At 39.5% G+C, this 26,383-nt stretch overlaps 1 protein-coding gene across 13 annotated transcripts in view; it reads right to left on the minus strand.

Annotated features, from left to right (window-relative positions):
• MAP3K5 (mitogen-activated protein kinase kinase kinase 5) overlaps nt 1-26,383 on the minus strand; it is a 210,737-nt gene that overhangs the window by 35,198 nt on the left and 149,156 nt on the right. For all 13 annotated transcript variants that reach the window (XM_089921634.1, XM_022557515.3, XM_089921638.1 and 10 more), the window contains 5 exons: nt 13,938-14,071; nt 6,475-6,602; nt 5,688-5,824; nt 4,659-4,764; nt 106-263 (listed from right to left, as the gene is read on the minus strand). In XM_089921634.1, coding sequence (XP_089777760.1) covers nt 106-263; nt 4,659-4,764; nt 5,688-5,824; nt 6,475-6,602; nt 13,938-14,071 — 663 coding nt within the window. The remainder of the gene's footprint in view (nt 1-105; nt 264-4,658; nt 4,765-5,687; nt 5,825-6,474; nt 6,603-13,937; nt 14,072-26,383) is intronic.

The following is a 26,383-nucleotide window of genomic DNA, read 5'->3' on the forward strand; positions in this document are numbered from 1 at the left end:
TTCATTTTACCTAAAAAAATATGACATACACACATGGAACACCCAGGAGCTATGAAGAGCTTTAACCACTGGTTTTTAAGACATTTAAGACATATGAAATGTGACCTTGAACATAGCTGCTTGTGGTTCCCCCAGTTCATAAAAGGGTGGTTTTCCAGTGGCCATTTCAATGATTGTGCAGCCCAAAGACCAAACGTCTGCTGCTTTCCCGTAGCCTCTTGGTCCTTTATCTATTATTTCTGGTGCCATATACTGAAGGGTACCTGCACATAATTCAAACACAGTTACACTTTAAAAAGAGAAAACAGATGAACACCTAATGACAGTTTCAATTTCTTTATATAAATAAGGTAACTTTAAAAGCCTGATTCGGAAAAAAAAGAAAAAGCATGATTCGGGTCTTAATAGCTCATCTTCTTTGAATTCCAGTTTTTTATGCTGTTAATAAAAGGGGAAATAGCAGTTTTCATAATGGATTTCACTGGTGACATAAAAACAGCATACTAATATTATCTGTTTACAAATAGATACTTTCTCCTTTCCTAGATTGTTGATTATAATTGAGGCATCATTTCACTGGGACCTCTTAGAAACTTCTAACAATCATTTGAGAATAACAGAAAATATATCAACACACATTTTTCTGCAATCAGTTTTTCAAATACATGAAGACTCCCTTTATGTATACTTCTAATCTTTTCCAGGAAATATTTAGGTCATTCATCCATTTCCTTAGTCTGTTATTTCTCAATTCCTGATTGAATGCTCAGTTCTTCTGCTTTCATTCTCATTTCTTAATCATGAAAGCATGAAGATTCTGAAAGTCACTGTTAAAAATAATGTAAATAGGGGCTTCCTTGGTGGCGCAGTGGTTTAGAATCTGCCTGTTAATGCAGGGGACACGGGTTCGAGCCCTGGTCTGGGAAGATCCCACATGCCGCAGAGCAACTAGGCCCGTGAGCCACAACTACTGAGCCTGTGCGCCTGGAGCTTGTGCTCCACAACAAGAGAGGCCGCGATAGTGAGAGGCCCGCACATCGCGATGAAGCGTGGGCCCCGCTTGCCACAACTAGAGAAAGCCCTCACACAGGAACGAAGACCCAACACAGCAAAAATAAATAAATTAATTAATAAACTCCTACCCCCAATATCCTCTAAAAAAATATATATATAATAATAATAATAATGTAAATAATTTTGGGTGTACGTTATTCTGTAAATCTAACATACGTGGCTTCTGCTGTGAGCCTGTGGTCCATGGATAACAGATTTAATGGGTCAGACAGGTCATGAGCCATCAGTATAGACAAACCACCAGAGTTTAGAAGAATAGAAAGAAAAAGAGAGGAGATTTAAAAGGCTTCATGGAATCACAGAGTCATAGAGTGTGGTATGACGCAAAGAGCATTAAGTGGGGGCCAAGAACTCCGGCTCTAGTTCCGGCTTCGTATATCCCAAGTGGACACTCAATTGCAATTGTCTCATTGGCTCAAACTAGAGGCTAAATTTATACATCTAACCTGCAGTGATTTCTCAAAGTCCAGCAATGAGTCAGGAGTGTGAACAGGAACAGATAATTGCATATCCCTGGTTTCTGATATACTCACACAAATGATATAACCCATCCAAGATGCCATAATGAATTATTTCAAGTTCTGAGGCATTTGCCAAAAGAGCCACTTCAGTATTTTCTGATTCATAACCAAAGTGACAGACATTTTGATAAATACAGGCAACACCTTTTATGAATGCCCCATGCCTGATTTATAGGTGAAAACTGCTACACAAATTTCCTCTAAACAGTTCCTATAAAATCCACTATCAAAGGCTAGAAACTGGCTGTGTTTATAAAAATAAGGAGGGCTTCCCTGATGGTGCAGTGGTTGAGAGTCCGTCTGCCGATGCAGGGGACACGGGTTCGTGCCCCGGTCCGGGAAGATCCCACATGCCGCGGAGCGGCTGGGCCCGTGAGCCATGGCTGCTGAGGCTGCGCGTCTGGAGCCTGTGCTCCGCGACGGGAGAGGCCACAACAGTGAGAGGCCCGCGTACCGCAAAAAAAAAAAACAAAAAAAAAACCCAGAAGTGCCCAGGGAAGGGCTGCCATGTAAACAGGGCAATCACAGGCCTCACTGAGATGACATCCGAGTTAAGGCTTGAAGGAGGTGAGGGACTTAGCCAGGCAGAGAGTTGGGAGAAGAGTGTTATAGAAGGAAAAGCATGTGCAAAGGCCCTGCAGCAGGACCCCGCCTGGTGTAATGAAGGAAGTGCAGGAAGGCCTGTGCAAGGTGGGAAGGATAGGAAGTGGGTCTAAAAGGTAACGGGCTCTGAGTAGGTCTGAGCCTTGTCCATTATTGTAAGGACTTTGGTGTCTATTTACTCAAAAAATAGAAAGCCATTGAGGTCTTTGAGTGATAGGGCTTGAATTATGTTTTTACAGGATTGCTCTGGCCGTGGTGTTGAGGGAAGACTGTAGGGGCAAGAGAGGAAGCAGGGAGAACAGGCTATTGAGCTCATGCAGGTGAGGTGGGAGCTGTGGAAGGAGGGAGGAGCTGGTCCAAATTTGGACACATTTTGAAGGCAGAGCCAATAGGTTTCCTTGATGGATTGAGTTGAAGCGTGAGAAAAGAGAGGCACCATGGATAACTCTAAGTTTGGAGTGGCCAATTGAGACAGAGAACAGGGTGGGTGGAACAGGTTTCGGGGAGAAGCTAATTCATTCCGTTTGGCATGTTAAGTCTAGTTGAAATGCAGCTCTTTTCCTTACTAGATTTGTGACCTCAGGCAAGTTATTTAACCTCTTTGAACCTTAATTTTCTCACCATAGACTGGGAAAATGATACCTAGGGATTAGGGTTGATATATGAATTTCAATGAAATAACACATAATGCACTTAACAGGGATGCAGTAAGCGCTCCATAGGGAGTAGTTGCTGCTGCCTTCCCTCTCACCAAATCACTAAGAAGTCACACAGGTCACTGTCTTTCAACTCACTTCATCAGAGGTTGCCTATACCTGTGCCTTGGCCAGCACTGAGTTAGTGCTGTGAGGCCTGCACACCCCAGGCCCTCGTGATCAGCGCTGGAGACAGACCCGCGCATATGTGTCACACACATCACATCATGAGAGGTCAGTGCAAGAAGTCCAAGCAAAGGGGTCCTGGAGGACTGCTTTACTACAACTTCTCTGGCGATTAAAAAAAAATGTTTTAAAGATCAGCAGCAGATAGTAAATTAACACCTTGCCCAAATCAAGAGTCTGAAAGTAAGGATTTTCTTTGCAGAAATTACTGAGTCTTGGCACCATCTAAAGTGACTCTTGCCAAATGGAGGGAGTATGAGGAAAAGAAATGTAAATATAGTTAAAGTTGCTAGAAGGATGAAATTTATTTTGTTCAAAAAAATACATTGTAAATGTGTTTAATTCTGTGCCCTGAAATACCCACTACCGTGAGAGTAGGAATGGCGTCAGAGAATTTGCTGATTGAATGTTCTGAGGCGAAGCCTTATAGACTTTCTCTCTCTCTTCCTTTCCCCTTTCCAGGCTTCCAGGACAGATTCTTCAGCAAGGCGGAGAGAAAGATGGACTGGGCAAGAAGATCAAAGCAAAGAACAAGGGGTAGATTACAAATCTGAGTTCTATCATTTCTTCTGGGTATGAAGTCCCTTCTCTCTCTCAATTTTCTCATCTGCAAAATGGAGGCCATGCCACCTCCTCACAGAATTCAGAAAGGGGGACATCTGTCCATCTTGCTTTATATTAGACCAAAGATAATTCACTATCTTTTTTTTTTTTTGGCCACACCATGCCACTTGCAGGGTCTTAGTTCCCTGACCAGGGATTGAACCCAGGGCCAAAGCAGTGGAAGCACTGAGTCCTAACCACTGACCGCCAGGGAATTCCCAATAACAAGAACTTAACATTTCATGAGAATCAGCAGAATAATGGAGTGGTAAAAACTTGGAGTGGAGAGCAGGATTGGAGTTCCAGATGTCCTCCCCATAACTGTTGGGCAGTCAATCTCTCTGAGCCTCTGTTTCCTCTTGGCTACTGTCACCTGTTTGGAAATCACTTTGTCTCCACCCTCCCAGGATTTTGCTCCAGCGGCAGCTCAGTAGCTGCATTGCCTAATTTCTCGGGGAAAGCTTTCTCCCCACCCTCCTTCTGAGTTAGTGAGTCACTTCCTTTTTCTGAATTGAAATCTTAGTTATTTATGTGCTGTGTAGGGGAACAGACCACAGGGAGTAAACAGATTAGGAAAGAGGGAACTCACAGTCCAAATGGGAAATGATTAAAGTATAAGTAAGAATCACTGAGAGGCTGGGCTAAAGAAACGTTAAAAAAAGGAATCTTGTCGGGATTATAGTGGTTGTAGACCAACCAGGAGAGAAGTAATGACATGAAAAGAAAAACAAATAACAAATTGAGAGTTAAAAAAAAAAATCTTCAGCGGCATTAAGCAGGAGCCTGAGCAAGTCATATAAATACGAGGTAAGAAATGGGCCAGATCAAATTCTCTATAACATTTTTCAGGGCATCAAAAGATATCAACATTAATGTTGGTAAGAACACAGACTAAATTTCTCTCTCACATTATGCTCAAATGCAGCAATTATTTCTTTAATTACATAAGGTCTCTATCATCATTGCAAAAACATACCAGTAAAAGTTTCAGTACATGGATTTATGCCAGCAAGCCTCTTTGATGTCCCGAAATCAGAGATCTTGAGAACACCACTATAGGTATTAATCAACACATTGTCACCCTAGAAAAGAGAGAATTTTAATCAAAAATGTCATCTTTCTTCCAATATTGTTTGTTGTTGGCTTGAAAGTCTAGTAAGTAAAGGTGTCCTTACAGCAAAAAGGACACTGATTATATACCCTTCCTTAATAGTTAATCTCAGTAGTGAATTCTTGACACCACTTTCGTTTACATATTATCAGTTCACAATCTGCTACTCAGGTCACAAGGTCAAACGAGGTTTACAGATAGTAGGGGCTATTTGTGTGTGATATGGGTATGATAACTTACAATACTTTTAACTTCTCAATCACTTTCCTTTCTTTTCTATGTTGTTTTACTTTTTTCCTGGAATATTTAGGGGCAGCACAAACAAATGGGTATTTGGGTTGGTTTTAGGGTAGTAACATTAACTTACTTTCAATAGTCCAGACTTTGTCATAAATTTACTAGTTCTGAATTTTCCCTTTTTAAGGAGAATTTCATAAATTATCTCATTTTAGTTCAACACATGAGTATATGATACTTGTGAGAAGTGGGGATTTTATTTTTTCCTTCTAACTATTCATCCATTAATCGAACAAATATTTACTGAGTAGTAAGGATACAAAGATTAACCAGCCTGTAAGCCTCTCGGGAGCAAGGACCATATCCTGTTTAACTTTGTTCTGCTGAGCCACCAGTCCCACAGGGCACCTGAAACAGGGCCAGGCATATAGTGCAAACTGAATCTTTTTTGGTTGAACATGGTTAAGGGGTTTATTCCTTGAGTAGAAGAGATAAGACATGAATATCAATAACTGACTCAGGGCAGAGTGATATATTTCTGCTGTTTCTAGGATTTATTTATCATTCCAAATTAGTACCCATAAGACAATATGACTTTTGCAAATAAAACAATTACTCATCAGGGAACTTAGGAGAATGAATCCTAGCTCATCCTACCTTTATATCCCGGTGAACTATCTGATTGTCATGGAGGTATTTTAATCCTTCCAGTATTTGCTTGGTATAAAAGCCAATTGTTTGCTCGTTGTCTTTCAGTGGGCCCCATTTGGAACGAAGGAGAGCAGAAAGACTTCCTGTAAGTAGGGAGAGACAGTGGATAAAATCTCATCCAAATGAATTCTTTAAGGCACATTAATAATGTACCATGAATTTAAGCTAACATTTACTGGTTATTAACAGTGGCCCAGGTACTATACTAGATACAGTACTTGGGCTCAAATATAAATAGGAAAGTGTCCCTGCTCTGAAGATGGTCATTATCAAATACAGTCAAAGACCACTCAGTTTGCTAACCTTAATCCAAGTCACGATGATTGATACAAAAACAGTTCTGATACTTATTTATTGTCCCCTAATAAACTGTAAGGTAATGTCATATGTCAAATTTTTCTGTACCTTTAGACAAATGAAGACCTGTAAACTAGTAAATCCCGTTCAATTTTACTCCTCTTCAAGGCCCCAGAAACATATATATTTTTTAAAGTAAGTTGTTTTCTGAGGTTTTCCCATACTTTATTTATTTATTTTTATTGAGATATAGTTGATGTACCATATTATATAAGTTTCAGGTGTACAACATAATGATTCATAATTTTTAAAGGTTATATTCCATTTATAGTTATAAAATATTGGCTATGATCCCTGTGTTGTACAATATATCCTTGTAGCTTATTTATACATAGTAGAAACTTACACTTTTTAAAGAAAGAAAACCATCTCTTACCCCCTGGGACCTGCTCCATGAAGATTTTAATGAAACCATTCTCACTGAAGGAGCCCAGATACTGAACAATATTTCTGTGCTTCAGGTGCTTATGCAGTGCTATTTCTTCATGTAGGGGCTGGGAGTATCTGAAAGACACGCAAATGCCAGTGAGCTTATTATGTAGCCAGACTTTTGTGTAAACATTTAAGCAATACAAATGGAAAATTCCCATATATGAAATCAAATATGACCATCTAAGGCCTTTATTTCTCATCACATAAATTCTGTGAAGTTGGAGCCCTGGTAGGGTCTAAGGGGGAATGTGTCAGGTACTCTCCTAGGTCTTCTGTATATATTAACTCATTTCTCACAACAAGCCCATGAGAAGGTACTACTAAGATGCCCATGTTACAGATAAGGAAATTGATTCACAGAGAGGATAACTAACCCACCCAAGATCTCAAAGCTAGTAAGTGTAAGAGCTAAGATTTGAACCCAGGAAAATTGAAATCATCCACACAGCTCACTGTCCACATTAACATGACCTTCTATTCCATTGGCTTCCTAAGTTTACTATTCCAAGAGATTCTTGCTCAGGAAGATAAAAATTGCAAATAATTTTAATATTCATTCCAGAACTTACTGAAAGGCCCAGCAACTCTTCAGTAGAAAACATAAAACCATTATATGCCAAGCCTCCTTGATTCTATTCCATCCAATTCTATTCTATCATAATTTTTTTACCCAATCCTAACCGAGCCTCCATACTGAAAGACCAGTTTTAGACCAGACCTCAAAATCATGTACTTGGTATATACTGCTTTATCAAATTATAAGATGAAAGTGGTTTGTATTTCTGGAACAGACAGAACAACACTTTTTTTTTTTTTTAATTTTTGTTGGAGTGTAGTTGCCTTACAATATTGTGTTAGTGTCTACTGTACAGCAAAGTGAATCAGCTATACGTATACATATATCCCCTCTTTTTTGTATTTCCTTCCCATTTAGGTCACCACAGAGCACTGAGTAGAGTTCCCTGTGCTATACAGTAGGTTCTCACTTGTTACCTATTTTATATATAATATCAATAGTGTATATATGTCAATCCCAATCTCCCAATTCATCACCCCCTTCCCCTTTGGTACCCATACATTTTTTTTTGAATTTTATTTATTTTTTATACAGCAAGTTCTTATTAGTTATCTATTTTATACATATTAGTGTGTACATGTCAATCCCAATCTCCCAACTCATCCCACTCCCTTTCCCCCACCCTCCACTTTCCCCCCTTGGTGTCCATACGTTTGTTCTCTACATCTGTGTCTCTATTTCTGCTTTGTAAATAAGATCATCATACAGAGTGAAGTCAGAAAGAAAAAAACAAATATCATATATTAATGCATATATGTGGAATCAGAACAACACTTTTGATGATTATCTGAAGTACTATGAAGTTTGTAGGCTCTTAACAATCCTGAATATTAATATACCATCATATATTAATATAATTATTGTATAACTAACTGTGGTAGGATGTCAGCAACGATAAACATAAACAGAGACTCAAAGCTATTCCCTAATTTTTTTCTGTCCTACAATGGAGGCTACAGGTATGAAAGGCATTAACCACTAAAACATAAAATACAAGCGTGCTGCCTCATAATTTGCTTCAGTTCTACATGTAATAAATGCTCAGATCTTATAATGGCAAATCCATATAAGGAGAATGGATTTTTTTGAATGCCAGTAAGAAATTCTAGAATCAGTTAGTATTGAATAATATATTAGTAGGTTACAAAAACCCAAATTCATTTAATTAATTAATTTTAAAATATATTTTACAAATTTATTTATTTACTTATTTATTTATTGGCCACGCTGCCAAGCTTGTGGGATCTTAGTTCCCTGACCAGGGATTGAACCCAGGCTCTGGCAGTGAAAGCGCTGAGTCCTAACCACTGGACTGCCAAGGGGATTCCTGCAAATTCATTTAATTTAAACAAACTTTTATATTCTGTGAAATATTACTCAGAAAGCTGCCAACAACAACAAAAAATTGACTTGTATATTAGATCTTTTACTAATTTTAGTGTTCTTTAGAATTGCTCTAGGAACTAAAGGCTGGTATTAAACTAACCCCCTTAACAAGGTATCAATTAGGGACAACACCATTTTGAATATTGCTTGAATGAGTTAACACAAGAAATACCAGTGTTACCAAGAAGATCCTTAGGTAATGACTCTCAACTGTGAAGACATTTACAAGTTACTTTTTCCATGGAGTTTAAAACAATTTATTAACACTAATTACTAAGATTGCTCTTGATATGCATGAAATAAAATAGTGGCAATATTGGGCCAATTCTATAGATTTGGTAGATCAAGATGCCTAAATTATCTGAAGCAAGAGGCTAACTCAGTTTATGATAATTAAAGGGCTCCCACCCCTGACACTCTATTAAATATCAATCATAAATGTTTAAATATAAGATCCTGGAGAAACAAATGTACTACACACACTCCTCCTTACGTAACCAAAGGATAGCTCAAAGTTACAATAATAGTCAGGATTCATCCTGGCTAAGAAAAAGAACTTTTCTCCAGTATCGAAATGATTAGTAACACCTAGCAATTCTCACTAAATGTAAGTGAAAGTTTAAGTATCAAGCACTGAATTTGCATGAAATTATAATTTGCTCAGGTCAATAAGCAATGTTCGTCTACAGGAATTACAAAAAAATCCCGTTTCTTCTCAATTAGCTGTGACAATGGAAAGAAGAAATGGTGCCGATAGAGATACACGCATTTAGCTTTGAAAAATTATTAAATCATACATGTCTCCAGAGCACCTCTGCTGAGTCAAATTCCCACTACAACCATCCAAAGCAGTGGTTCCCAACCTCGGCTGGACATTTGTATCTCCCGGAAGGATTTTTAAAAATATCAATGCCCATGACCCACCCCCAGAATTCTGAGGGGTAGGGCCTGAGTATCAGTAAAGTTCCCCAAATGGCTCTAGTATACCGCTGGGTGGAAATACCTGATCTAAGTTAATAGTTGAGGGGTGTGTAGAATGTTAGCGGAAGCCAACCTGAGATGAACAACTAGCTGAGACAGACTATGAGAGTGTCCGTAAAATGCACCAGCTCACTCTTACGACGACTGTGATGCTCTAACAAAGCGTTTTTAGAATGTGAGGGAAACACAGAAGAAGCTGTTTTTGTTGCTATGATCCTTCACCACAGATGGCAGTGGTTACTATAGGCTGGATTACGCATTATTCATACCCATTCTACCATCTTCGCAATTATCCTTTGTAACTGCTACCAAAAGCAACCTGAAAAAACCTCACAAAGGTGGAAATACCTTTGTGTGCTATATCTCACAGTAACATGATAGACTTCACTGCAATCTTCTTTTAGAGGTAACAAAAAGATGTCCCACACTAGCTGTTCAAGAGGAGGGCTTGTCATGCAAGTATTTTCAAACAACCCATATTATACCAAATGGATCTTTATTGGTGTTGGTGTACTCTGTGTGTGCACAGTGGCAGTTGAACAAACTTCAGCTACAAAGATAGTTTTAAAAGTGGTTTCCTTCCAAGTACCTATTTAAATTTATCTGGTGGTGGGAAAGGAGGTGATGTTGCTGCAGATTAGCGAGTTTGCTGCAGCAATTTGATAGTGACAACTCTTTAAAATTCTGTATTGCTTAAAAATCCACTCTATGTATATAATACTTAAGAACCTATAGGAATATTTAACAAAAATTTTAATATGACAAATTTATGTATATTCCCTTAGGTATTTAATGAATAGTTTCTATCACCATCCCGTAAGAACTCATATATACGTCTCATGAACTAACCAAGGGGAAACTGCAAAAATACCACAGAAAACATAAAATTGAATTTACTGTCTGCCTATCTAATATCTGTTCTTCCCTCTTTTTATGATTTTGTTTGGAGAAACAACTGGCCAACTTAAAAGCTATGGCGTTTCTAGCCTCCTTTGTAGTTATGGGTGTCCACTTTTGGCCAATGAAACAGAGGTGAAAGTATGCTGGACATTTCTGAGAAAATTTGTTTTCCTTTTTCCTCTTCCTGCCTGGAATGCAGATATGGAGGCTGAAGGCACAGTGGCCACTTGTCACAGTCATGCACCAAGGATGAAGACTAAGGATGGAGAAGCAGAAAGAGAGCTGAGGCCTGGGACACTGGATGCATGGGAAAGAAGGGTGTTTTTTTTCAGCTTGGGGTAATCAGAGAAGGCGTCTCTGAGGGCCTGAGAATTGAACTGGGACCTAACTGATGAAAATGAGGCAATCCTGCCAAAATCTGGGGACTGAGCCTTGGTGGGCCTGATGGACAGAGAGAGGACAGCGTGGCTGCAATAGAGAAGGTGAGGCCCCAGAGGGAGGCAGATGTCTATGCTAAGGGTTCTGGGCTGTACACTGGTTACATGAGAATCCACTGAAGGTTTTAAGTGGTAGTGACACAATGTGATTTCAACTTGAGAACGATCTCTGTGCCTTCTCTGAGGAAGGGTGGAGTAGGAGTGGAGGAAACAGTGAAGTGATCTTGGAGAGCCAGCAGTGAGCGGGCTTGAAGAGATCTTAGTTCTCTACACAGAAGTCGAACCTGGGTAGCCTGGATGAAAACCAGGAATCCTAGCTGCTAGTCCACCAGGGGCTAGAGGCTAGAAGCAAAGTTCCCCTGGTTCTTGTCCCCGTTTGAAAGCAAGAATGTTTCAAGGAGGCAAAAACTGTAAAACAGACACAAAGTTTATTATTAGAGACACAGCACAACAAGTGGGAGAGCACACTAAGAACCATTTATTTATTTAAGTCAGAAGCACGGCAGAAATACACACCCAGAGAGAAAGGGTACAGGCGTCCTCTCTAAAGAGGAGGAGTGCAGTAAAGAGGTGATTTAAATCACTCATATAGGACAGTCCTTCCGGGTCTTTGTTTACCTTTGGCCAATTACCTTCTTTCTTTTTTCACACCTGACCTGTTTCCCAACATGCGTGCACAATTTTTTGCTAAGATGGATTCCACTGCAGAGGCCTGTGGGTGCATGTCCACACTTATTATGGGGTGGTGCCCCCTCCCTTTTTGATCCCCAAGGAGGCTTCCTGTGCATGTGCAGACAGGGAAGTTTTCCTTGACCTTAGGAGTGGTCATCTTATCTCTTTACCTCAGCAGAGTTCAGCTCCGGCCACTAATTTTGTCCTTGGAGTGTCTAGGGAAAACAAGGCTTCAATTTTACTCCACTTGACAAACACCAGCTGTCCAGCCCAGGGGCCCATCTATCTCCTACCTCAAATGCAGAGATTAGTTATGAATCAGTTGCAGTAAGGAGTCTGCGTGGGAAACCCGAAGGCTTAGACTGGTGATGGGAAAGAGTGGAAAAATTCAGAAAACATTAGAGGTTGAGGCAACAGTAGAACTTATGATGGAGTAAGGTAAACTGAGACAGAGAGGAATCCAAATGAATTCTAGTAGCCTCAACACCTGGATGGGTGGGGTGAGATTAACTGAGATAGGGAATCCTGCAGGTCAAGTACATTTGAGGGTAAAAAATCCATGGTTCAGCTTGGGCCATGTTAACCTTGAGGTGCCTTTTAGATTTACAAGTGGAGAGGTTGGGTAAACACAGGAGTGTCCTTTCTGAAAAAAGCCGATCATGTGACTGTACCACAGTGGCCAAATACCATGAACTTGAGGGGCAGCCAAAATAAATCCATGATGTAGCCCAGCATTGAAGTTTGGCCGAATAAGAAATGTTGCAACAAGAGACTCAATCCAATTCTCTCTCTTTCAGAGTCTGAATCCACAACATGTAGAAAATGTAAATAATTGATTGTAGGAGCAGCTACCTTACAAAGAGAAGCCGTAAGAAAAGCTATGAGGCAGCAGAAATCATGAGATTGAGAGAAGAGAGAATTGTTGTTTGGAGAAACAAATGGTAGGAAAGAGCACTGGAGCACGGAGCAACAGATAACCCTGCCACCACAGCTGTCCTGCTCCTCGCACAACTTTCTTGTTCCTAAAAACCATTCCATTTTCCTCAAGGCCCCATTATGTGTGGTTCAAACCATTTCCTCAAATATTTCTTCTCCTTCTCTTTTCTTTCTGGTATTCCCTTTAGGTATGTCACACCTTTTAGTCAACTCACAGTTTTTGGATGTTCTGTTCAATTTTTTCAGTCTTTTTTCTCTTTGCTTATCAGTTTCGAATGTTTCTATCGACATATCCTCAAACTCATTTCTGTTACAGTGTTTTTCACCTCTAGCATTTCTTTTCCATTCTTTCTTAGCATTTCCATCTCTCCATTTACACTGACATCTGTTCTTGAATGTTTTCTACTTTTTCCAGTAGAGCCCTTAGCGTATTAATCACAGTTGTTTTAAATTTGCCAGTCTGATAATTCCAACATCCCTGTCATATCTGAGTCTGGTTCTAATGCTTGCTCTGTGTCTTCAAACTGTATTTGCTGCCTTTCAGTATGCTTTGTAAAAAAACCCAAAACAAACAAACAAAAAAAGCTGTGGAAATCTGGACATGATGTATTAGGTAAAAAGAACTCTGCTAAATAGACCTTTAGTGGTATGGTGTTGAGGTGTGGGGTGAGGGGAAGCATTGTTTTGTGGTTTTGTGAATTAGTCTCTTGTCTTTTAGAGAGCCTGCACTGCTGAGCTGTGAACTTCACAAATGTTTCTCAGTCCCCGCTTCGGTGGAATAGGATGGCTAGAGGGGCCTGGGGTTGGGCATGTCTCTTCCTCTAGGTTTGTTAGGCTCTGATGACACAGAGTTTAGGCTCTGGTAGAATAGTTTCTCTTGAGGGCAGGCTTGTTAAGAACAGGTGTATTTCCAAATGGTTATTTCCCCTCTACCTCTGCAGGAAGCCTGGGGAAGGGGACTTTCTCCGACATTCTTTGTGAGGATCTGATAGGGCTTCTGCCCTACAACTGTGTCTCCAATGTGGGGGGCGGTGGTTTGTCCTGTGACGTCGCTTTTCCAACGGCTCGGAAAAAGTAAGAGTTGTTGATTTCTCAGTTTGTTCAGCTCTCCACTTGCTGTTTAGGACGGAGTGCTGACTTCCAACGTCATTACATGTCTGACCGGAAATTGGAACCCCTGGTTCAAACCATTTCTGCTGGTGCTTATTCCCCATCTATCTAGATAATAAACCAACCATGATCCAACATAACCTGAGCCCAACACACGCAGGACTATTCTCTTTTCTTCTCTTTGAAAGTCCTGTCCTTGTTACCTCGGAGATGCCATCTTTCCCCACTAAAGCGTTGTGCTTGAATCACTGAATGATGCGGCCGCTAAACCTCAGAGGGAGCTAACTAAAGCCGTGGAGTTTTCAGACAGAGTTTCATTAATTGGAATATTACCAAAATATGTTTTAAAATGCTATTAACAACCAAAATACCTTAGAAAACAGCTTTCATTAGTCACAATTACTGTACCTGCTATCTCTCTCTGGGATTTCCTTAATGGCGATTCTGACTTGGTTGCTCATATCTCGACCTGCATAAACTATCCCATAAGTGCCTTTTCCTAAAACGACTCTGTCACCATTTTCGTCATATTCATAGTCATACTACAAAAGGAAAAAGGGGGAGAGAAGATTGAAAATTAGTTGCAGTCCACATTTTAAACATCAACTTTTTCCAAGAGCATTTTTCCTTATTTTATCAAATGGCTTTCACAAGGGAAAGAAAAAGACAAAGTTCAAAGCAGCAGCTTCAAGAACCAAAAAACAGACTCAACATAGAGCATAGTGTGTTCATATTTTCACAGCTGTTATGAATAGAGGGGAGACTGTATTTAAATCTGTAAAGGTGCTTCTCCAAAAGCCCACTTGGAGTTTTTCTACCCACTGAATCCTGGTTTTCATTGATTCTGGAGATGAGTATGATTAGCATCAATGTCTATCAATAGCTATCACATCTCATTAACCTTTCTTTTGTTTTTCAGCTTTTGGTACTATGAAAGTATTTCACACTCTGCCAGGGGAATAAAACCACCGAAAGGCTTTGCTTAAGAGGAAAATTTTGAGGTCCTACTGGTTGACAATAATAAAGTAAGGATTATTTGTACTTCAGCCCCGATTCCCAATTCCCCAAGATTAAAAAACATTTTAAAAATAAAAATGAAGGAAAAATTTCATTTTTGATGGAAGAAGGAAATATTTACAGCCCTAAACCCCAAAGCGTCAAGCGTGTCAGTTGAATGCGGAAAATGGATCAAATGAAAGGGGTATAGTGACATTTGGTAGGGAGGGACCTTCTCAGACCTGGAGGTGTCACCCAGAAAGGCACATCTTTTGTTGTGAACTTAAACTACAGGATTCAGGGTCATCAAATGATCAAGCCAAGTGTCTGTAGAAACCCAATGTAAAACTACAAACCAGCAGGGGAGACCATAAGCACAAGCTCCTTCTTTTGTCTACATTTTGCTAGAGTATAAAACTGGCAGCATATAGCTAGGTTCAACTCACCGAAGGGTTTGAGTTAGCCATTAAAAAAAACCTAATTTCTAACATTCATAAACCTGCAAAGTTAACTTTAAAACAAAAAAATCATCCAAAAGAGGGTAATGATCTGATAGTCACTAACAACATAGCCTTAAAATATACAGAGCTGACAAACTTACAGAGAAAAATAGACAAATATAAATCACAATAGGTTTTAATAGAACTCTTTTAGAAACCAATATATCTAGCAGACAAATTCAAAATAGAGACCCTAATGGCACAAATAACAAGTTTGGTATAACAAATACAGAGAGAACCCTGTATCCAGATATAAATTCCTTTTGTGCATATATGAAAGACATAAAATAATTAGTCACATATTAAGCCACAAAGAAAATTTAGACAAATTTCAAAGAATAGCTATCATAAAAACCATGATCTTTGACTATAAGATATTAAAAATAAGATAGCCAAAAACTATGTTTGAAAACTGACTATTACAGTTTAAAATTATCAAGGGATTAAAAAGTAAATGATCATGGGAATTACAAAATAGTTGAAAAGAATGACAAGGAGATGAAAAATTTCATGGCTTTAAAGAATTGCATTAGATATAGACACTATGGAGAACAGTACGGAGCTTCCATAAAAACCTAAAAATAGAACTACCATACAACCCAGCAATCCCACTACTGGGCATATACGCTGAGAAAACCATAATTCAAAAACAGTCATGTACCACAATGTTCATTGCAGCCCTATTTACAATAGCCAGGACATGGAAGCAACCTAAGTGTCCATCGACAGATGAATGGATAAAGAAGATATGGCACATATATACAATGGAATATTACTCAGCCATAAAAGGAAACAAAATTGAGTTATTTGTAGTGAGGTGGATGGACCTAGAGACTGTCAAACAGAGTGAAGTAAGTCAGAAAGAGAAAAACAAATACCGTATGCTAACACATATATATGGAATCTAAAAAAAAAATGGTAATGAAGAACCTAGGGGCAGGACAGGAATAAAGACGTAGACATAGGGAATGTACTTGAGGACATGGGGAGGGGGAAGGGTAAGCTGGGACAAAGTGAGAGAGTGGCATGGACATATATACACTACCAAATCTAAAATAGACAGCTAGCGGGAAGCAGCTGCATAGCACAGGGAGATCAGCTTGGTGCTTTGTGTCCACGTAGAGGGGTGGGATAGGGAGGGTGGGAGGGAGACGCAAGAGGGAGGAGATATGGGGATATATGTATACGTATAGCTGATTCACTTTGTTATAAAGCAGAAACTAACACACCATTGTAAAGCAATTATACTCCAATAAAGATGTTAAAAAAAATTGCATTAGAAAAGAAAGAAAAATTTTAAATGATCAAGTTAAGTGGTCAGTCAAGAAAATACAAAAAAGAAGAATATATTACTATCCAAAGACAGTAGAATAAGTTTCTGGTTTTGGCAGTACAGTAGGCTAGGTATGTGAAAATGTTGGGCTCCCCTGGTGGCACAGTGGTTAAGAATCCACCTGCCAATGCAGGGGACACGGGTTCGATCCCTGGTCCGGGAAGATCCCACATGCCGTGGAGCAACTAAGTCTGTGCACCACAACTACTGAGCCTGTGCTCTAGAGCCCACGAGCCACAACTACAGAGCCCGTATGCCACAACGACTGAAGCCCATGCACCTAGAGCCTGTGCTCCACACCATAACAAAGAGTAGCCCCCACTCACCGCAACTAGAGAAAGCCTGTGCGCAGCAATGAAGACCCAATGCAGTCAATAAATAAATAAATAAATAAAATTTAAAAAACATTATCACTTAAAAAAAAAAAAAAGAAAATGTTCCTGTCCAAAATACCTAGATAAAATAAAATACTTTTATTGCCTAGCCAGGCTTATAAAGACTTCAAGGAGCTAGAGATTAAGAGGAAAAGGAACACTAAAGGGATAATCACAAGAAATGATGTCCCTGCAGCCCAAGCGGTGGGGATGAGGGCAGGGCTTTCAGACTTATTAATCTAGGGCAGAGGTTGGCAAACACTTTCTGTAAATGGCCAGATATTGAATATTTTCAGATTTGTGAGCCAAACGATCTCTGTGGCATTGACTCAACTCTGCCACTGTAAATAGCCCATTCAAATGGGCATGGTTTTATTCCAATAAGACTTTATTTACCAAGGGAAGTGGTGGGCTGGATTTGGTCTTTGGGCTCCAATTCACCAGTTCCTTATCTGAGACTTTGGTCTTAATGGTCATTGGGGACAGGAAATGAAGCCTTGTGCCTATGCAAGGTGAAGAGCTAAAACCAGGGTCCTTGAGGACTATAACATGGTGAGATGGTAGATTAGAAAAAAGTCAGCCCACTGCACTGAGAAACAAAAAGAAAGCTTATCTGTCTTAGACTAAGCTCTGAGTTGACAAAAACAAGTCTCCTCTGAATACTTCCAACCATTGGCCGATCCTCATGCTGTCTGAAGTTCACATTTACACTTATAATTAATACCCGTAATTGGTCTTGAGCCTGGGAAATCCCTGGAGTGACAACAGAAACAAAGCAAAACATTTACAAGGAAGACTCCCTTAATACAGGCTATGCAGGATTCTCACTGATAATGCACCACTGAAATTGAGCTCACAATCCAAAATTTTAAAATATATAATGAAACAATTCACCATCAGTGAGTGTTGGCTGATTTGATAAATATCAATCCCTAAAATTTCACAAAATAAAAGAAATTGAAACTCTAAAATAAGTACATTTAACATAAAGATATAAAATAAGAAATCCAAAACATGAGAAAAGGATAAGACACTCTAAAAAGGCCAGACAGATTTGAGACAGACTCAAACCTAACCTCCAGAAGTTGAGCCCTAAGTAGGAGAAATAAAAATAAATTCACACTCAGATATGATATAGGGAAACTACAAAATATGAAAGGCAAAGAGAAGATCATAAAAGAAAGCAGAGATAACAAGGACAAATTACCTACAAAGTAGGTAATCAGATTACTCGGTGAACTCTCTGAGGTATACACTCTCAACTTGAGAGACCACTGTCACAGGGGATGAGGAATATGGGGGCATACTGTTACCAGCTTGTTTATTTGTTTCCAATAGGTTTCCAGGCCTTGACAGAAGGCAATCAGGCTGTATGCTTTTGGGGAAAGCTATGCCCACATGCTAGGACGGGGTGAGCACTGGTCTCCCTGTTGTAGACCCTTCTTTGGCAGAGGAAAGAGGCCAAGCTTTGGAAGACAGGTGTCTACTTGCCCAGTGGCAACACTGTACCCAATGTACAACAGAGAATACTCCTAGCTACCTAATATATGGTTGAAGGTTGTCTTAGACCAGAGGAGAAAACTAGATATGTTTACAGGATGAGAGAATAGGAAACAGGGATCATTTAGCAATTTCCCCACACTAAGATAAAACTCCAGCAAAGAGGCAGTAAACATAGTCCAAAAATTCCACTTGAAGGAGTCCAAGTCTCTACACCCAACTCCTGCGGCCCGGACTTCCGCCATGCTGTACCATGCATGCTGGAACTCTACCAGCCAGGACCCAGGCTGGCAGGAGGCAGGACAGGGACCATCACCAAAGTAGCTCATCTTCACCAGCGTGTCTATCAAAGGGACGGAAACCTGTACACTGAACCTAGTACTACCACCACCTTACATTATTATAATGCACTATAATTAAAAGAAAAAAAAACAGCTTTCAATAACATACCTCATTTGATGGTCATAATAAGCCTTTGTCATAGTAGGGAAGGTCTATGATTAGCTCCAATTTACAAATGATCAAAAGTGTCTTCCACTGAAAGTATGTCAGAGCAGTGGTTTAAACCAGCTCATCAGGTTCCAAGTTTTCTGTTCCTTCTACTGCCAATGGTGAAGGAAAATCCTTTTACAGCATGAGAGCTGCATCTTAGTTCTTAGTTCTGGTTCCAAACACCAGTACTGTAAAGATGTTCCAGCACATTGTCAATATCCAATGAATACCCATTCACTTATTCAAGCATACAGTAGACATCTCTTGGCCATCTTAGACTCCATTCTTCCCTTTCCCTTACTCCCCACATCAAACTGATTGCCAAATGCCACCAGGTTAATCCTCACTGCTCTTGCCTCATTTCAGGCCTTCCTTGCTTCTGTACTAATTCTACAGACTCTTAATTGGCCTCCCTGTCTTCTCCTCTCTTGTTGCCCTGTTCCCTAATTCATTCTCCATTAAGTGGACAGTGAACTTTCCAAAGTTCAAAGTTCCAAAGTGAGCTTTCCATGTTCATACCACTGCCTCTGCTTTATCTCTCTGCTTTCTGGATCAAATCCAAACTCCTTAGCCTGGCATCAATGCCCTTCAGGACCTTATTTCTGCCTCTGTGTCTAACCTTCTATCTCATCAGTGTCCCCCCAGAATTCCCAGGGAGGTTCCACAGATCTTTGTGCCTTTACACATATGCGTTTTCTACCTAGGTAATTCTGCCTTCAAAACAAGGAAGCTTTCTTGAACTGTCCACCTGACCCTCAAAAGCTGGGTTAGATTCTGGTCTGATATGCTTCCAAGGCCTTCTGCCCTCACTCGCTCACACCTTTTTCACTCTTCTCTTACCAAAATCTGCATTCCAGTCTGTACTCTGAGCTCTTTGAGAACAGGATTTTAATTTCTCTGTCCCTAGTCTTAGCCATATCTGGCTTGTAGTAGAGGCTCAGTGATTATTGGCTTAATTAATCAATCAGGCTATAAAAAAAATTAATGAGACCCTTTTTAAAAACCAGGTGCCAAAACATTTAATGTTGCTATCCATTTATTTTTGATTGAAAGGAGCTTTGCCACAGGGATACTTACTTAACATAGAGAAGAATATATAAGCCTTGATGAAACTGCTCAAGTTTTAGTTTCCCTAAGGAATGTAAAGCATCAACAGACTATTCCTTTTTAAAAAAACAATATTAAGTATAGAAGTTGACTCCTGTTAAATGACGTGGTCATGGTAAAAATCAGAAGGGCTTTCAATAAAACTGAAAACCGTTCCAATGGGTAGTTGCCCCTTGGTTTCTCCATCTTTTTTAACCCCTTTTCCCTATTCTCACAATATAGAGATATAAATTGAAAAAGCAGGCTTGAGAAAACTGCCCTGATCTACAAGAAGAGAGAATTATCTATGTGATGGCCAGAAAAAGTAGAACAGAGCATTGGCCAAAAGCCAAGGGAAGGCAGGGTCTGTCAAATGACAAGTAGGTAGAAAAAGGAAGGTGGGGACAAGGCGAATTCAGTATTTAAAGAAATAAAAATAAAATTACACTGCTTATATAGCTCGCATTCTATTTCTACGACAAAGGGCTAGCAACTCAGGCTGTTGCTGAGGGAGACCACTGCATTCTGAGGCAGTGATGAGGATGCTTCTAGAATCAGCCCTCTCTTGTTGCCTGCCCACAACTGCCTAAACTGGCACTGGGAGGAGAATGAGCGTAGGAAGACAGTCCTGACAAGGCCAAACAACGAAGCGATGACTCACTTAGTCCTTGCACCGTCCAGGGATCCACAGTAAAACAGCCACCTTCTAAAAAGCCATGTACTTCCCCCGGCACTTAATTACCTTAGCTGAGTAGTCACCTCAAAAAGCCCAATGATAGCTTTGCTAATTTTCAGTCTATATCGCCTTAGTAATATGTAAATGCTGAAAACATTAATAACTACATGAATTCATTTCATAATTCATGAAAACATTAATGCTACTAATAGCATTAATAGAATAGGAAAAACGCCGCAGGTACAAATATCTAATGTCATAGCTCTCTCCTCCCTCAGATCTTTACTCAGACCTTCCCTTCTCAAGGAGCCTTCCCTGGCTTCCTTGTCTAAAATTATACACCCTGTTTCACTGTAACTTCCTAAATCCTTCCCTGCTTAATTTTTCTCCTTTATACTGATCATTATCAAATAGAGCATGTATTTCACTGATTTATTATCAGTCTCCCACTATACTGTAAGCTCAGTGAAGACAGGGATTTTCTGTATTTTGTTCTCTGCTGGATCCCCAGCACCTAGACAGTGCCTTCCACAGGCGTCCAATAAACATTTGTTGAGTGAACTGATAGAATCCACTTGGACCCACTAATGTGGTAACAAGATTATTTTAAGCTGAAAACATCTGAATAAATATAGCAGCTGCAGAAAAAGTCTTATCTAAACTTTTTTTGCTGACTTAAGCAAAGTCTCTCGAAAATACAGCTGCCATAATCCCCTCTCCAGGAGGTTTAGGACCACTTATACCTGGATAAGAAATTACTAAACCAAACCTTTTCAAAACTTTCAGTACCTTCCACTTGTTTCTCATTAGTTTCCCACCATGTTGCTTTCCCTTGAAGTCCTATTAAGAACTTTCCTTATTAAGACAAATAAACTCTTAACTCTAGTTGTTCAGGAATCACTTCTTCGCGTGTTCCCTCATACAGAAATAAACTTTGTCTTTTCTTCTGTAATCTGTCTTTCGTCAGTTAATCTGCAGGCTCCCAATTACTGAACCTGAGGTGGTAGAGGAAAAAGTTTTTTTTCTCACAACAGAGTAAATGAATGAGTAACAAACTGATATGCTTATCATATAACACCAGAAGTGATAGCTTTTCTCAGGCAGTGCAGTAACTGTGGATGTTCAACTTGAGATCTGTACAAAAACAGAAATAGGATGCCAAAGAAAAACAAACCAGTGTGCTACTGGATGACTCTGAATCGATTTAAATGAATTCTAAACCATCATTCACTGTTAATGTCTGTCTATGAGACAAATCAACAGAAGAAGAAACGGTAAGGTATTTCATCATCTGGCAGATGTTTGAGTGAAAGGAAAACATTCCTTTTATCTTGCTTGTCCCTAACCCATCCCACAAGGGGGCAACTTCCTCTCTATGCACCCTGGAAACTACATATAAACAGGTTCACAGGGCCAGCTGCTATGATTACCTGAGGCTTGTGTCAATCATATGCCCATTTTGATAAAACAGTGAGGTAAATATTACAAATGCATTAAAGAAAAAGGACGAGGAGGGGAAAAGGGAGGGAGAATATATGTATGTTTGGGAGAGGCATGAAGAGGAAGACAACATATTCTGTATTGAACACCAAAGTACCTCAGTAATTTATGGCTTTTTCAAGGAACTAAAAGAGAGAGAGTGAGAGAGAGAGAGAGAGAGATGAAGAGAATAGGTTGAGTGGCCTGATTATGGTATTCAGCTTGATTATGGACTTAACATTGATTAAACAATCTTCAAGCTCATTTCCCAGCATTTACTCTGCCCCCCTGCAATCCACATCCCCCTCCCCCCAGTTTGAGATATGGTTTAAACAGCTCTGGTTTTGTCACTCCCCAGCTTCAAACCCTTCTAAGCCTTCTGAATGAACTTCTGCTTGGATGCCTGACACCATGCAAGACTGTGGTGAAAAGGGAAAGAGAGCCACAGTCCAGCCTTGGGATGTAAACAGTCTGGTGCAGGCTACTGAATTACAAGGCAATGAGAAGAGCTAGGGCAGAGGAATGGGCAAAAATGTTGTAAGAGCAGAGAAAAGTGAGAAGGGGTGTTGAAAATGGTTCAAAAGTAAAAATGACCCTTGAGCTGGACCTCAAAAAATTAGGAAGCAGTCACCAAGTAGGACAAAGCAGAAAAAGCATGTGGAGTTGGACACCTGCATGTCAAGCCCAGAGGCAGGAACAGCCTGGCTGTCTGAATAATGGAAGGGAGTTCGGCATTGCTGGACCGCAGAGTGCGAAGGAAAGCTAAGTTAGAGCCAGGGAGGTAAGAATGTTCTATGGTGTGGAAATCTTCTACAAAGAGTAGCATCAAAGCTTTTTCATTTTAATTTTTAAATTTTTTTAATACCATTTGCAGCGACATGGATGGACCTAGAGATCATCATACTGAGTGAAGTAAGTCAGAGAGAGAAAGACAAATATCATATAATATCGCTTGTATGTGGAATCTAAAAAAATGGTACAAATGAACTGATTTACAAAACAGAAATAGAGTCACAGATGTAGAAAACAAACGTATGGTTACCGGGGGGAACGGGGCGGGGGGGGGAGGAGGGATAAATTGGGGGATTGGGATTGACATATACACACTAGTATATATAGAATAGATAACTAATAAGGGTCTATTGAATAGCATGGGGAACTCTATTCAGTACTCTGTAATGATCCATATGGGAATAGAATCTAAAAAAGAGTGGCTATATGTGTATGTATAACTGACTCACTTTACTGTACAGCAGAAACTAACACAACATTGTAAATTAACTGTACTCCAATTTAAAAAATTAAGAAAAAAAACAAAACAAAACTTTTTAATTAGGGGAGTCACCGGATTAAATCTGCCTGAGAGATCTCTCCAGTGATGGCAGGGACAGTGTATTGATGGCAGGAGAGATATCAGGCCGCATGAGAGATGCTGAGGACCTGAGATGGGGGACTGATGGAATGGGGTGAAGGGACTGGAGAAAATGCTGGGGGTGAGGCTGGAGCAGAAGTTGCTCTGAGGTGTCTGGCTTGGGTAACAGTGTAGATGCCCTTGTTCTTAGTGAAGCTATGAAAGGCTGGGGGAACAAAAACAGGGACCACAGCTGATAAGTGTTAGAACTCTCGCAGTTAACTGTAATTCATTGTTCAGTGATTCAACATAAATTTATTAATACATTAAACTATTTAAGATATGGGTTCATAACCCTTCCATTTCAAAAGACAGCCTTGAATCAAAAAACATGGCCTTGAATCAAAAGAAGTTGTTTCTCTTTCTGTTTAAAAACAGAAAAGTCCACTGAAAGTGGTATTGAGCTATATTTAAAAGACCTGGTACAGTTTATACTAACCTTGAAAATTATAAAAAATGTGAGCTAGGAAAGGACATTTAAGATCTTCTTGTTCGACTCTCATGTAAGGAATGATATCATCTTAACCCAGCAGGAGTAAGAATTTTGTCCAAAGTTATAAAACTGGCTACTGGCAAAGTCCGAGCCAGAACCCAAGACCACTGACCCCAGCACAAGGATCTTACTAGAGCAGAGTCCAATATGATCAGTTGGAGGAGGGGTCTGACCATGACCCGAAGGAGGCTGAATCCCTCCCACAACTATAATGCTTCAAAGAAACCTTAGTTTTTTAAATCAAAAAGAAAAGTAAATCTTAACTTGGGCTTAGAATAAGAAGTTTTTCAAACACCAGGAAGTCTAAGGATTAGCTTCAAATTTGTGGTTTATGGAACCACATTAATAGTTAATGTTTGCCAAATGCTGATGCCACCCCAAGTGAAGTTAAAAACTTTTTAAAAGCATCTGATCTTTCCAACATTTTAATTTTGTTTTGGGCCAAGGTACCCAAAGGCTTCAGGAATAATTGGCACATGTATTGAAACAATTTTAATTCTATCTCAAATGAAGGTAAAGACCAGAAAATAATTATTCTGCATATAAATCTCCAAAGGAATCCTTCTTGTTTATACTATAAAGAATGGGAAGAGGAGGAATTATTTTTGCTACGTCATTGATGGGCTGAAGTTTGAGTTCAGTTTGTGGTAATGAAATTAAGGAATTCATTTTAATCAAATATTTAGAATACTGAAAAAATAATGTTAGTCGAGAATGTTGAAAATAGCTAAGAAATGTGATCAAGGGTATAATGGAGTTATCATAAGTTATGTAAAAATATAAGTTAAGGTTAGTTAATAACTCATATTGTATAGGTGTTCTGGCTACAAAGGGACATTCCGTGAGAGGGAGAGCCAAGATGGATTTCATCATCTTCACAGCCCAGCACATCACCGTATCCATTCATTAATGTTATGCTAACAGAACACCCAAGACTACAACATCAGCAATGTCACTAGTGGCAAAATGGCAAACTAAGCCAAAATATTACTTCAATACTTAAAACAGGTACTCTTGAATTCACTGTATAGACTATACAGTCCACGGGGAATACTGCAGAAGTCATTCTATGTCATAGACTTTAAATTATTCTGATAGAATGCAAAGGACAGAAGTAGGCGAGTGTTTTTCTAACATTAAAAGGATAATGGGACTTCCCTGGTGGCGCAGTGGTTAAGTCTCTGTGCTCCCAGAGCAGGGGGCCCGGGTTCGATCCCTGGTCAGGGGACTAGATCCCACATGCATGCCGTAACTGACAGTTCATATGCCACAACTAAGGAGCCCACAAGCCGCAACTGACAGTTCATATGCCACAACTAAGGAGCCCGCAAGCCGCAACTAAGACCTGACACAACCAAATAAAAATAAATAAATGATTTTTTTTTAAGGAATAGTATACCTGTGCTTTCTTGAGAAGTATGAGTTAGGAGCACTTTGATGAATCGGAGAGTACTATGGTATGAGATGATTTTTGTAAGGTCAGCAGACCTACTAAAACCCTCTGGATATTCCTAGGAAGAAACCTGAGCACTTTCCTCCATCTTTGGCTGGTGAGTGCTCTCAGCGTTTGCAGAACTGTCTGATCAAGGAGGGTGTCTTACAAAATCCACCCCATTTACTACCACTGCACACAGGTCAGGAGATCTTGACCCTGGATCTTCTTGACAGCTCTCTGAAAAGTGATCTACCTACCCCTTTTACATTATAGGAGACTGAGTCTTAGGAAAATCAGCTGGCCAGATTCACCACAAATTCTAAGGCAATTAAAGCCATGTTATGCAATGCATAGGGTTAAATGAGTTTCTAAAGCAGAGTCTCTCAACTGTTGATTCAATCAATTATGAAGACCAAGCTTGTCTAACATGGCTACCATAGCCTGTCTGTGCTATGTGTATTTTTGGTAAGATGGATTTAGTTTTTCAAAGAAGGGTATGAAATAAAGGATAGCTATCACTGTTATTGCTTTTGTAAACCCAGCAATTTATGATATTGTAAAGTAACTTTATGGATTTTCAAATCTATCCACTTGCTAATTTATTACTAATGGAACTGTTTCATTTTCATTTTCTTTGTTAACTTTTACCCTGGCAGTTGCTATGTATCAAGTGATTCTAAATTTAACCCAAATAAAAACAGAGATAATGAGGTGCAGTCAAAAGAGCACTGATGTAGAAATCAAGAGATCTAGTTCCTACCCACAATCACTTAAATAAGAAAATGTAACAGTGCAAAATATAAAGCATAACAAATAAGAAGTATTGTCTATTACTTCTGCAGACAGCAAGCTAGTGCGTGGGGAAGATTTCTTTTTTCCAAATTACGTCTATCATCTTTTTATAACTTAAATGAAAGAGGCTTAGGCTTAGCCAGGAATATCAAAAGCTACACAACTGCTAGAGAAGTATAGAACTTAACTACAGGCAGAATTAACAATTGGTTATTATATTTAAATTCCCCTCGACTGTTACCCTACAACTTCAACGCTTACCTAAAACTTCTAGCCTACGAGATGAC

This window comes from Delphinapterus leucas, chromosome 12 (genome assembly GCF_059928025.1).
Source record: "Delphinapterus leucas isolate spDelLeu-1000000601 "Yukka" chromosome 12, BTC_Dleu_Yukka2, whole genome shotgun sequence".
Taxonomy (NCBI): domain Eukaryota; kingdom Metazoa; phylum Chordata; class Mammalia; order Artiodactyla; family Monodontidae; genus Delphinapterus; species Delphinapterus leucas.